This window comes from Anomalospiza imberbis, chromosome 29, assembly GCF_031753505.1.
Source record: "Anomalospiza imberbis isolate Cuckoo-Finch-1a 21T00152 chromosome 29, ASM3175350v1, whole genome shotgun sequence".
In the NCBI taxonomy this organism is placed as follows: domain Eukaryota; kingdom Metazoa; phylum Chordata; class Aves; order Passeriformes; family Viduidae; genus Anomalospiza; species Anomalospiza imberbis.
The window spans coordinates 1,895,300-1,908,769 of record NC_089709.1 but is presented as its reverse complement, the minus strand read 5'-3'; the positions used below and the strand labels follow the sequence as shown (position 1 = coordinate 1,908,769).

Here is a 13,470-nt window from a genome sequence, read left to right as displayed (position 1 = left end):
TTCCACCCCACAGCCAGGGCTGGGGCTCAGCACCCACTGTGGATGGGGGAAGTGGGGTGGCCCCCTACACCCTGGCTCACCCGAGGGTGGGTGGCTAAGAACTGGGCCAGCTGGGCAAGGAGCCCCCCAGAGTGGGACCGGACAGGGGGTGGAGTTTGAGGTCAGGACTCAGAGGTTCCTCTTGGGGTTTGGGGGACCAAACACTCCCCAGGATGGGATGGGCTGGGTGTGCGGAACCTGAGCGAAGGTTTGCTCCTACCACAGGGATGACCCGCACACTCTGCCAAGGGGACCCCCTGTGCCCCCGGGCCGTGCCAGGCACTGCAGCCAGGCAGGAGGGGACGCTGGGGAGGAGCTGTAAAGCCGATGCATAATCCGCTTTACCAGGCACAGCGCTGCGGAGCCGCGATGTGAGGGGACGCAGGCACAGGGCGGCCGGGGCGCAGGCACAGCCAGGTAGGTGCCCGGGATGCCCAGTCTGGGGGTACCCCTGCCCCAGAGCTTGGATGCCTGGGCCCCCCCATGCTGTGTGGGGCTGCACCACCCCAGGTTTGGGTGCAGCAGGGCTGAGGCTCGGGGGGCAGGGGGTGCCAGGGGGTCCAGGGCATTGCTGCCACCTCCCAGCTTCAAGTGAGGCTGCGGAGAACCAGCAAGGTGCCATCTCCCCTCCCAGGAGAGGGGCGCAGGGAGGTGTCAGAGGCAGGTGCCCACAGCATGAGAGGGGACACACTGACCCCCTCTCTGTGCCGTTTGTCTCCCATTTCTGCCATGCTGCAACGCTGGGGCAGCTACCCCCACAATGCTGCAGCCTGTCCCCTTCCATGGGCATTCAACCCTACTCCAGGCCTGGCACTGCCAGCCCCCAAAAGTCATGAGGTTGTGCCCAAAATAGCAGGTTCTGGAGTGATGAGGGGCAGCCAACCATGCTGCTGGTATCTTGTGCTGCTGCCTGAACGTGCTCCTGGGAGGAGACGGGTCAGGAGACACGAGAACTGCCATGGGGAACTGCCATGGGGAAATGCAACAGGGAACTAACACCCCGGATCCTCCCCATGTCCCCACGAGGCCTCAGTGTCCTGGCACTCCTGAGCTGGGTCACACTGGGGAAAGGCTGAGCTGGAGCCCCCTGGGGTCTGTAACACAGCCCCCAGGGTCATTGCAGAGCCCTGTAAGGACATGATGGGTTCCTCACAGAGCCCCATGGGGTCTGTAACACAGCCCCCAGGGACATTGCAGAGCCCTGTAGGGACAACACAGACACGATGGGTTCCTCACAGAGCCCCATGGGGTCTGTAACACAGCCCCCAGGGTCATTGCAGAGCCCTGTAAGGAAAACACAGACATCATGGGTTCCTCACAGAGCCCCATGGGGTCTGTAACACAGCCCCCAGGGTCATTGCAGTGTCCTGTAAGGACAACACAGACACGATGGGTTCTTCACAGAGCCCCATGGGGTCTGTAACACAGCCCCCAGGGTCATTGCAGAGCCCTGTAGGGACATGATGGGTTCCTCACAGAGCCCCATGGGGTCTCTGCCCAGCCCCCAGGGACATTGCAGAGCCATGTAGGGACAACACAGGCATGATGGGTTCCTCACAGAGCCCCATGGGGTCTGTAACACAGCCCCCAGGGTCATTGCAGAGCCCTGTAGGGACATGATGGGTTCCTCACAGAGCCCCATGGGGTCTGTAACACAGCCCCCAGGGTCATTGCAGAGCCCTGTAAGGACAACACAGACACGATGGGTTCCTCACAGAGCCCCATGGGGTCTGTAACACAGCCCCCAGGGACATTGCAGAGCCCTGTAAGGACAACACAGACATCATGGGTTCCTCACAGAGCCCCATGGGGTCTGTAACACAGCCCCCAGGGTCATTGCAGAGCCCTGTAAGGACAACACAGACACGATGGGTTCCTCACAGAGCCCCATGGGGTCTGTAACACAGCCCCCAGGGACATTGCAGAGCCCTGTAAGGACAACACAGACATCATGGGTTCCTCACAGAGCCCCACGGGGTCTGTAACACAGCCCCCAGGGTCATTGCAGAGCCCTGTAAGGACAACACAGACACGATGGGTTCCTCACAGAGCCCCATGGGGTCTGTAACACAGCCCCCAGGGTCATTGCAGAGCCCTGTAGGGACCACACAGACACGATGGGCTCCTCACAGAGCCCCCTGGGGCCCATGCACTCCCCACAGGGATCACAGTGTGGACCTTGCACAGCCCCATAGGGACCTTTCACAGCCCTGTGCAGCCCACAGGGACCTCACAGAGCCCAGGGGGAGCCACGACCCACAGGGACCTCACACAACCCTATGGGGACTTTGCAAAAGAGCTCCAGTCCTCCTCCAGCCAAAGCACTGACTCAAGGTCAGGTTTGTCCCGCTCCTCCTGTTGCCCCACGGATCTCAGCCCTGCTTTGGGTCCCCCAGTGTGGCAGGAGGGAGATGGGATCCCAGAGCAGGGGCCATGGCCTGGCCTTGCTCACTTGTACCCTGAATGTTGGGGTCTCTTCAGAGACACCCTGCGTGGGCTGGAGCACCGGGGTTCGGGCACGTGTTGAGCACCACCAGTTTTTTGGGGGTAAAGTTTAGCACGGGAAGCCTTGGAGCAATCACCGGGATGGGGTAGAGCTGGGACTGACTCCAGTGTCTGGCAAGCCACCGGGGTTTACCAGCCAGGCCATGGCCCAGTGGGTGCTGGGGGCCCCGGCAGCCCCACGCCAGCCCCTCCAGGCCCCTGCGTGCCCAGGGAGATTAAGGTCAAGCCACCCCACTAATCCCAAGGGGGGGTTAAGATGTGAGCTTGTGCCCACTGCTACCCCCCGAAGCTGCACCCCGATGTGCTTGCAGGTTGTAGGACCCCCTCCCCAGGGCACCCTGGGGGTGTCCAGGCAGGGCTGAGGGGCTGCAGCTCAGCCTTGAGGAGCCTCCACAGCGGGCTCCAGCTCAGCTCCCAGTGCTGCTGGGCACGAGGCACAAGCTCTTTACAGATCCCTGCACAAGGCTCCAACCTCCCAAAGCCTGGGAGCTGCAGGGGCACTTGGCTCTGCTCTCCAGCCCTGGCAGAGCCAGTACCCCAGGCAAAGGGGCTGCTGCAGGCTTGAGGCTTTTGGGGGTGCCGAGGCTGCACCCCAGCTGGTGCAGTGCTGGCAGCTCTCCGGCAAGGCTGAGGTCGTGCAGGGAAGGTGCTTGCAGAGGGGGAAGGATGTAGCGGCTGGAGATCCTGTTTTGGGGATCATGGGGCTCTCACACAGCTGGGAAGGGGAAGGGAGCAAGTTCCACAGGAGAAGTGAGGTCTGCAAGCACCAGTTAGGCCAGGCTTTCTGGCAGGGGAAATTCCAAGGGGGAAATGCCATAAACCAAAATTTGTGGATGCCGGGTTGGGGAGAGGGACACACATGCAGCCTGGTACCACGGCTGCACCCTAAGCCTCCTCCTGGGACCCCCCAAATCCACACAGCATGGGAAGACAGAGCCAGGAGCACTCATCTGGGATGGGTCAAGTGGGAGGGTTGAGGCAGCCAAGGGGATGCAGGGATGGGGTGTGGGGATGGGATGCAGGGATGGGGTGTGGGGATGGGATGTGAGGATGGGATGCAGGGATGGGGTGTGGGGATGGGATGTGAGGATGGGATGCAGGGATGAGATGTGGGGATGGGGTGTGGGGATGGGATGTGGGGATGGGATGTGGGGATGGGATGTGGGGATGGGATGCAGGGAGGGATGTGGGGATGGGATGCAGGGATGGGGTGTGGGGATGGGATGTGAGGATGGGATGCAGGTATGGGATGTGGGGATGGGGTGTGGGGATGGGATGCAGGGATGGGGTGTGGTGATGGGATGCAGGGATGGGGTGTGGTGATGGGATGCAGGGATGGGGTGTGGGGATGGGATGCAGGGGTGGGGTGTGGTGATGGGATGCAGGGATGGGATGTGGGGATGGGATGTGAGGATGGGATGCAGGGATGGGGTGTGGGGATGGGATGTGGGGATGGGATGCGGGGATGGGATGTGAGGATGGGGTCTGGGGATGGGATGCAGGTATGGGATGTGGGGATGGGATGTGGGGATGGGATGCAGGGATGGGGTGTGGGGAGGGATGTGGGGATGGGGTGTGGGGATGGGATGTGGGGAGGGATGTGGGGATGGGGTGTGGGGAGGGATGTGGGGATGGGGTGTGGGGATGGGATGCAGGGAGGGATGTGGGGATGGGATGCAGGGAGGGATGTGGGGATGGGATGCAGGGATGGGGTGTGGGGATGGGGTGTGGGGATGGGATGCAGGGATGGGGTCTGGATCTGGAGGTGTTGAGATGGAGGCGCAGGGACTTGTTGCCAAAAGCTGAGAGCACGACTGGCGTGAAGGGCCCCAATGTAGTTATGGGGGCACAGGAACGTGTCAGGATGTCACACGTGGGGGCAGAGGGCTGTCCCTGCCCCTCCTGGGGGCGGCGGGTCGGTGGTGTGTGAGGTGAGGGGAGGTAGTGCCCGCTCGTGTGCCGCGGGGCCGTGTCCGTGTCCCGGTGCGGGGGGGTCTCGGGGTCCGCAGCCCCGTGTCCGTCCGTCAGGGTCTGTCGGTGCGGGGGGGCCGCGGATGGCCGAGGTACAGCCGTAGCCATGGCGACGTGAGCCGGATGTAGGGCCGGGGGATGCTGCTCCCGCCCGCCCGCCGCAGGTCGGTACCGCCGCACCGCGACCGGGGCCGGGGGCGGCCGGGGGGCCCGAGGGGGTCTGGGGAGGCTCCGAGGGGGCGGGAGGTCGAGCGGGAAGGGGGATGTCGCCATAGTGGGGTTGGGCTTGGGGGGACCCCCAGCGCTGATGCTGCCAGCCAGCAACAAAGAGGCTGAGGTGCCGGCGCTGGGGAGACCCCCGGTACCCCCCGGTACCCCCCGGTACCCCCCGCACTCCCTGCCTTCACATTCCTCCCAATACCCCCTTTCCACTATCTCCTGGGCACCCCTCCACACCTCCTGCACCCCTCAGCTCCCTCCTGTGCATCCTCCTCTCTCTTACCTGCACCCCCCAGCTCTCCCCACCCTTTGTATCGAACAACCCCATCGACACAATCGTCTCCCATTTCCTCTTGCGTACACCCCCCCAAATTCCTCCCCTTCATCCTCCCATGCCCTTAGTCCACCCCCCGCTCCTCCCTTGCCTTCCATGTCCCACACACACACCCTGCTCTGGATCTCGGGGCTTCTTCCCCCAGGCCCAGCTGCCCCAGCCCCCCTTGGGTGTTGGGAGCATTCCTGCACTCCCCACACCACAGGGATGCTCCTGGGACGCGACATGGGCAGGGGATTGGAGTCCAACTGCAGAGAAGGACCAAACTCTTCTCTGCTGTGGGAAATTCCTGCACTCCCCACACCACAGGGATGCTCCTGGGATGTGACATGGGCAGGGGATTGGAGTCCAGCTGCAGAGAAGGACCAAACTCTTCTCTGCTGTGGGAAATTGAGGCACGGGGAATGTCTGAGCAGCTGGCAGATCAGTGCCACCAGCTCCACACCTGCCCTGCAGCCGTCACAGCTCACCTTGCCGAGCGCGAGGGCTGGGCCTGGCTCCATCCTGTGGCAGGTGATGTGCTCCTTGCAGGGAGTGTGCGTGTTCATTGGCAGCACAATACTCCCTGGCTAAGAAGGAATCCTCCAGGAGGAGATCCAAGCAAGAGCAAGACCCATGAAGCCACAGCTGTGGTCAACCCAAAAGCACAGGGGAAACTGACCCACCCCAGTGTTGAGAGACCCTTGGCGGGACTCCCTCCCTTGTTCCAAGTCCTATATAGGGAGGCTGTAAATTACATTCCCCCCACCATGTCCCCCAGACCACTGTGACCAGGGGACCCAAAAAAAGAGGAGAGACAAGGGTGAGAAGGGATTCCAGCTTCGCACGTTGCTGGAGCAGCCGCCAGGCTGCTGTCACCTCCCATCCTGTGTCAGCCCTGGCTCACGCTGGGGAACACTGGTGGTTTTCCTCAGCCCCACCACAGCCCCAGTCAAGCCTTCAGCCTCACCGAGGAGCCTCTGCTCCCTTTTCCATCCCGCCTCCCCCTCCGCGGCCTCAGTGGCTGTGGCCCAGGGCAGAACAATGCGGCCGGTCCAAGGCTCCGTGCGGCCCCGTCCCCCAGCCAGCCCTTTGCCAAGTGGGAAATCCGGGGCAGAGTAACCTACTTTCTGTGCTCACAAGGAGCTTCTGTCCCAGCCAAGCAAGGTGGTGAGCACAGCGCTGCCCTCCCAGGGCTCCATGTCCCGGTGGGCTGCTCTGGGGATGGGAGAGGCAGGTAAGGAGGCCCCAGCAGGGTGGGATGCTCCTCAGCCTTGTCCAGAGGGATATTGGGGTACCTCAGGTGTAGCTCTCATGTTGAGGAACTCCAGGGCTTTGGCTTTGGAGGGTTTCTTGCCTACAGCCATCCCAGAGCAGCCCGGGGTTAAGGATGAAATCTCCAGGGAAATGGGTTCCTGGAACAGCTGCAGGAGCTTTGTGGGGGTGCCCCATGGGGCTGTTTGTGGGAAGCCATGCTCTGCCCTGGGTGGCTGGTTTTCTGGGTGATGCCTGTCCCCGTGGGGCTGGTTTTGGGGATGATACTCAGGCCTGCTGTTGGCCCGCACAATCCACAGGAAAATGCCATTGTGTTCCTCACCCCAAAGATTTCCCCAGCAAGCAAAGCCAGGCATCTGGGCACATCTTTCTCGCCCACGTCACCCCTTGGAGGAGCAGAGCTCCCTGGTTCCCATCCCAGCTGCCTCCAGCAGGCTTCGCTGCTGTCCCTGCGGGGGTGCGAGGCAGGGAAGGCGGGCGCAGGCGCCCACTGCCCCAACCTGCTGGGGCTCGTCCTCTTCCAGCAGGACTTTCAGGTTCCCGCAGTCCCGGCGGAGCCAGGCAGGGCTGGGCTGGGCCGGGCTGCAGCGAGCCCAGCACGAGCCGGGCTGGGAGCTTGGCAGCAGGGCCAGGCTGCAGCTGGATCCGGGGCATGGGCCCACGGGAGACTCGTGGCCACAGCCCCCGGGGCTCGGGCACCTGCCCGGTGCCCATGCTCCAGGGGGGGAGGTGAGCGGCTCTGTCCTCGCCCGCCAGAGAGGTAATGCCGCTCGCTGGGGACACGGTGGCCAGCAGCAAAGGGGTCCTGGGGACCGTGAGGTTCTGCAGACGTGGCTCTTTCCCCAGAGCTTCTGGCATCAGCTGCACAGAGAGCTGCAAGACGGGGGTTCCCGTGTGTGTTCCCCCCCATTTTGTGGACGCTCTGGTAACTGATGGAGCCAGACAGAGGAATCCTTGATGGGGATGGGCTCTGAGGCTCTGGAGGGGGCGAAGGCAGGAGCCTCTGGACACTGTGCCGGGGTCCCGTGCAGGAGCCCAGAGGGTGAGGGGAAATCTCTGACTGTGCCAGAGATTTGGCTGCAGGAGCGCCGCAGGGCGAGGGGACATCTCTGAGTGCCGGTGTGGCAGTGGGAAGTTCGTGCCCAAACTGGGGGGGGGGGGGGGGGGTCATGTGGGGCTCGAGGTGCTGAGGGCCCCCCCCCCCATCCCCCACCTCTCTGCCGGGTGCTGCTTCCCCGTCTCGTTTCCGCCGGGTGCAATGACACGCAGCCCAGCAGCGTGTGCCCTCACCCTCACCCTCTCCGCAGGGATGGTGGTGGGACCCTCCTGGGGCGCATCCCTGCCGCCCCCCGCCATGCCCGCCGCCCTTCGCCTGCTCTGCGGGGTGGTGGTGCCGGCTGCCCTGCTCTGCGCTGAGCCCCTGCCCCGCGTCACCTTCCCCAGCGGTGAGTACGACCCCGGGAAGAGCTGGGACAGCTGGGGAGGGGGGGTACACAGCCTCTGCGTGGGACAGTGTCCATCCAGCATCAGGAACCTTGGGGTGCCCCCCGTCATAGCGCCCCCCGCCCCATCACTGACCCTCCCGTGGGGTTGGAGACAGCGCCAGTGGCCGCAGGTGATGTGATGGGGGATGAGAGTAGATGAGGCTGCTTGGCACCCCAACACCCCATGGGCCAGATCCTACAAGTGATTTTGTCACCCAGCTGGCACCCAGGGTCTGCTCAGGGTCACGCTGGGGGACGAAAAGCTGCCTCTGGAAGGGACAGGGCACAGCACGCCCAGCTGGAAGGCATGTGGCCAAGCAGAGATTGGAGGGGCTGTGATGTGGCGATCGGGCTGCAAGAGGGTCTGTGTGCCATGGCAGGGCTGAATCTTTCCAGCCCTGATTGCGCTGTCACTTCCCTTTCCCCATGCAGCCATGCCCAAAATTGCAAACCCCCCCCAGTTTTGGTGCCTGCTGGGGAGGAAGGAGAACCTGCAGTCCCTGGCTGTGCCCGAGGGCACCCTGGGGGCTGGTGACCACCCCAGCCTGGCACCTCGGGGGCTTGTAATCCCTCCAGGCTGGCACCCTGGGGCAGTGCATCCCCCAAACAGAGCACTACCCTTGGCCATGGCCCCAGAGCATCACAGGCACAGCTTGGGGGGAAACGCACCCCGTTTCTGGGGTTCTGCAGCTTGGGGATGTTCAGCTCTTGCAGTAGGAGCTGGAGGGGGACAGTGGGAGGTGGGGACCTGGAGGGTGAAGGGGTGCTAGTGATGTGGGAGCTGAAGGGGAAGAACCGCACCCCATTTCCTGTGTGGGATGAGCCACAATGGCAGCTGCTGCCACATCCGCACGCGAATGATGGTGGTGGTGGTGTGTGTGTGTGACCCCTGGGCTCCCCTCACCCCCTCTGCTCCTGCCAGGGGACCCCCGGCGGACCCTCACGCACTTCAGCCAGGACAACGTCTCCCATTACGACATCTTCCTCCTGGACGAGAGCGAGGAGGAGCTGTACGTGGGGGCACGCGACTGGGTGCTGGCCCTCACTGTTGGCACCCCTGGCAGCATCCGTGCCAAAGCCTCGGTGAGCAGCCACCACTTTTGGGGAGGTGGGAGAGGGAGGTGCCTCTGCTGTGTTTCAGTTTCCCTGTGGGGCTAGGCTCAACAGCCTGGGCACATCTTCATTCCCTTTGCAGATAATGTGGGGACCCACAGATGAGAAAACCTCTCAATGTGCTTTTAAGAAGAAGAGCCAAGAGGTGAGATGGCCCTGTGGGGGCTCAGGGATCCCACAAAGCTACTGGGGTGCTCATCACCCAACTCTGCTCTTTCCCCCTCAGACTGAGTGCTTCAACTTCATCCGAGTCCTGGTGGCCCTGAACCAGACCCACCTCTACGTCTGCGGGACCTACGCCTTCAGCCCCGCGTGCACCTACATTGTGAGTGTCCTCCCCAGGGCAGGACACTGGGGTCTCTGGGCAGGTTGTAGTGTTGCTGTAAGGACCCATAAAATACGGGCCCAGAAGTGTGTTGCATCACGGGGGTCCCCAGGACGCGGGTGCTGGGTGTCCCCCCCAAGGGACATCTTTGTGTCCTCATCTGCTAAAGGAGCCCTTGGTGATTCTCACTCAGCTGCCAGCAATCCTTCCTCTGGCAGGGAAATCCCAGTTTTGGAGTTTTGGGTCCCCTCAGGTGACTCCAGGCTCTCTGTCCCTGCCTCGGTTTCCTCCATGCTGAGCACGTGGTGGGGACTGCCACTCCTTAAAATGAAAATGAGGGAAGGTGACAGGAGCCGGGTACCCCCAGCATCCTCTGTCATCAGCCCCTGTCATCATCCCTGCACCCACCTTGAAGACATGGGCCACCCTATGTCTGCAAGGTATTCCACAGTCATTCCCTACAGATTTGGGGTTGTTTTCAGTCCTTTGGCTGATTTTTCTCCCCTTTTCCACAGCACCTGGAAAACTTCACGCTGGTGCCCAGTGGCAGAGGACAGCCCTTCCTGGACGGGAAGGGCCAGTGCCCCTTCGATCCCCAGCACACTTACACGGCCCTGCTGGTGGGTGAGTATGGGGCCAGTGGCCTCACAGGTGGGCTCCCATCCCTGGGATGGAGTGGAGGGCGAGGGTGGGGGGTCCTCGCCGCGGCTCAGCCCCCACTGTGTCCCTGGGCAGATGGAGAGCTCTATGCTGGCACCATGAACAACTTCCAGGGCAACGAGCCCATCATCTCCCGCTCGCTGGGCACCCGCACCCTGCTCAAGACAGACGCCTTCCTCCGCTGGCTCTCGGGTGAGCAGAGGGAAGCTCCTGGGCAGGATTCCTGGGGAGGTGCCCGCAGCCCCCCACAGCTCCAGCTTCTCACCCACCTGTGCCTGTAGCCGACGCCGCCTTCGTGGCCTCCTTCAGCGCACCTGAGGACGACAAGGTCTACTTCTTCTTCGAGGAGACAGCGGACGAGTTCGACTTCTTTGAGAAGCTCCTGGTGCCACGGGTGGCCCGTGTCTGCAAGGTGTGACAGCGGGGAATGATGGTGGGCTACGGTGGGGGTACAGCGATGGGGGATGATGATGATGATGGTGTGACAGGAGACAATGGGACCGGGACAATGATGGGAGACAATAATGGGGATGATAGTCGTACTGTGATCAACAACCATGATGGGGGACAATGGCAGGGGACAAAGGGGTCTTGTCACCTTGGTGATGAGCACCCTCTGGCTCCCACAGAGCGATGTAGGGGGGGACAAGGTGCTGCAGAAGAAGTGGACAACTTTCCTGAAGGCGCAGCTGGTGTGCTCCCAGGCTGGCCGCTTCCCCTTCAACGTCATCCACCACGCCTTTGCCCTGCTCCGCCACGACGGCCGCGCCGACTTCTACGCAGTGTTCACCTCGCAGTGGTGAGTGCCCAGGGGTGTGGAGGAGGTCCAGGGGCCTGTGCCCTGCCGCTGCCCACCTGGCTGTCCCTCCCTGCAGGCAGGCGGGCAGGGCGGGCAGCGCCGCCGTCTGTGCCTACAGACAGGAGGATCTGGAGAAGGTCTTCGAGGGCAAGTACAAGGAGCTGAACAAGGAGAGCTCTCGCTGGACCGTCTACAGTGGCCCCAACATGAGTCCCCGGCCTGGCAGTGTGAGTGCTGCTCACTCAGGGGGACTGGACTTTCCAGGGGACAATGCTGGTCCCCAAGAGACGGGGTCTGTCTATCCCCGTTTGCCCTGTGTGCTCACACTGCAGGTGGCATGAGAAAGGAAAAGGGTCCCTCTGCACCCCGCTGAGGCTGGCCAGGGCAGCGCGGTGATGCAGCGCATCCTCCCTTCCCACGCCTCAGTTTCCCACACCAGCACAGACCCCTCTCTCCCCCCACAGTGCTCCATGGGTGCCTCCTCGGACAAAGCCCTCTCCTTCATGAAGGACCATTTCCTGATGGACGGGAAGGTGTCACCCACGCAGGGGCAGCCTCTCCTGGTGAAGTCGGATGTCACCTACACGCGCATCACAGTGCACGAGACTCGCGGCGTGTCGGGGACCACGTATCGTGTCATGTTCCTGGCCACAGGTGAGGTGACATGGGGGGCACACAGGGTCACCCATCCGACCCTCCCCATGGCTCCAAAGCCTCAGCGATGTCCCCTGTGCCCCACAGCCGAGGGTTTCCTGCACAAGGCAGTGGAGCTGTCTGGGGGTGCCCACATCGTGGAGAGCATCCAGCTCTTCGCAAAGCCAGAGCCGGTGAAGAACCTGCTGCTGGCGCCAGGGAAGGTAGGGCAGGTGTGACCACCCAGACACCCAACAGCCATCCAACGCCGGCACCGGGGCCAGTGGGAGGCTCAACCCTGCACCGCTCCCTCCCCAGGGCATCCTCTATGTGGGCTACTCCAGAGGCGTCCTGCAGGTCCCGCTGGCCAACTGCAGCCTGCACCGGAGCTGCGCTGAGTGCGTGCTGGCGCGGGATCCCTACTGCGCCTGGCACAGCCCCGAGGGCTCCTGCCGGCCCGCCCGCCTCGCCACCGAGGACAAGTGAGGAGCGGGCCGAGAACGGGGAGGGGTGTGGAGGTCACTGGGATGCTGACCCCGCTCTCCCGGCCGCAGGAGTGCGTGGCTGCAGGACGTCGAGACAGGGAGCCCGGTCACCACGTGCCACCGTGGGAGGAGCGCAGCCATGCCCCGATCCTGGGGGGCACCGGAGGATCCCGCTGTACAGGGTTGAGTATGGGAGCACAGCGGGATGGGGTTCATGGGGTGGGACGGGGCGCATGGGGTGCACCGCGTCACCCTGTTCTCCACACCCACAGGGCTCAGCCCGCGGCTGAACGCCGTGGTCCCCCTGCCGTGCCCCCGCCACTCCGCACTGGCCACCTACAGCTGGCAGCAGCCCAGCGGTGCCCGGGGGCACACGGTGCTGCAGCCCGACCACACGCTGGTGGTCATCATGCAGCAGGGAATGGCCGGCACCTACAAGTGCCAGGCCACAGAGAACGGCTACACCTGGACCGTGGCTCACTACCAGCTCAGGGACTCCGACGGGGACAGTCTGGATAAGGAGGGCTTGGCCCGGGGGTCCTCAGGCCCTGGCACCCCCCGGTCATACTGGTTAGAGTTCGTCACGGTGACGGTGCTGCTGGCGGTGACGCTGACCGTGGCTGCCTGCCTGGCCCTCCTCGCCTACCGTGACCAGCTCAGAGCTCGGAGCAAGGTGCGGGGCTGCAGCACGCCCCACAGCCCCCCATCCCGCCCCCGGGAGAAGGTGCCCCTCAATGGGGGCACCAGAGAGCCCCCAGCACCTGGAGCTGCCACGGAGGAGGAGGAGGAGGATGAAGGCTCCCATGCTTGCTGCCTCCAGCTTGATGGGGCCATCGACGTTGACAACAACCGGCTCCACGTGCCAGCAGGGAACACAGCGTGACACTGCCAGTGGGTCAGGGAGACCCTGGGGAGGGGGGATGCGGGTAGGGGTGTGAATGTGAAAGGGTTTTTGGTTTTGTTTTATTTAATACACCTGTTTTAACCTAAGGCTCACGTTCTGGGGCTGAGGGTGGAATGGGCCCTGGGAGCAGCGGGCGTGGGACGGGACAAGAGGATGGGATGGGGCAAGGGAGTGGGACGGGACAAGAGGATGGGATGGGGCAAGGGAGTGGGATGGGGAGCGAGCGGAGGGCGAAAGAATGGGGACAGGCAAAGGATGTGGCACAGAGGAGAAACGTCCCCGCGGGGCAAGGACGTGGGGCGGGGATGGCTGGAAATGGTGGATGCTGACACCTCTATTACCCCAGGGAAAAAACCCAGGTTCCATCAAAACCGCAGCACGGGGCAAGCTGCGCTCAACGCGGGCTCCATCCGCCAGCGGGGCACCCACGCTGCCCTGCCACCCGCCCCCCAGCGCTTCACGACCCCGACCCCTGGCTCCCCCGAGTGGCAGAGCCCCCACTCGTCCCTGGCTGTCCCCCCGCCCCGTTTCCCACGCGCCTGATCCGCCTTTTCGAAGCCAAAGCGGCTGTACGTGTTCCTGCTCTTCGCTTTTTTATTAAAAGAGGCAAACTCGGCGCCTCGCGTTGCCGGGTCCGCGGGGCAGCCCCGGGGGCCTTTTGGGCAACGTGCGAGGGGGTGTGCGAGGCCTGGGCCAGGGGAACGCGTGTGCACGGCTGGGACACGGGTGGGCGTGGACACGGGTG

At 63.5% G+C, this 13,470-nt stretch overlaps 1 protein-coding gene across 6 annotated transcripts; it reads left to right on the top strand.

The window, feature by feature from the left end:
- Positions 1 to 373: 373 nt before the first annotated feature.
- SEMA4A (semaphorin 4A) lies at positions 374 to 12,734 on the top strand. 6 transcript variants are annotated; one of them, XM_068175090.1, is made up of 15 exons: positions 374 to 456; positions 7,630 to 7,767; positions 8,729 to 8,889; positions 9,002 to 9,064; positions 9,146 to 9,244; positions 9,760 to 9,868; positions 9,980 to 10,096; positions 10,186 to 10,316; positions 10,534 to 10,703; positions 10,780 to 10,930; positions 11,168 to 11,357; positions 11,445 to 11,560; positions 11,655 to 11,818; positions 11,891 to 12,003; positions 12,094 to 12,732. In XM_068175090.1, the coding sequence occupies exons 2-15, from the start codon at positions 7,632 to 7,634 to the stop codon at positions 12,702 to 12,704; spliced, it is 2,331 nt and encodes a 776-aa protein (XP_068031191.1). In that variant the 5' UTR covers positions 374 to 456; positions 7,630 to 7,631; the 3' UTR covers positions 12,705 to 12,732. The 6 variants fall into 6 exon arrangements, with proteins under 6 accessions (XP_068031191.1, XP_068031190.1, XP_068031189.1 ...); XM_068175089.1 differs by lacking the exon at positions 374 to 456 and adding an exon at positions 4,532 to 4,679; XM_068175088.1 differs by lacking the exon at positions 374 to 456 and adding an exon at positions 6,155 to 6,284 and having other exon boundaries at positions 12,094 to 12,733.
- The last annotated feature ends 736 nt before the right edge of the window (positions 12,735 to 13,470 follow it).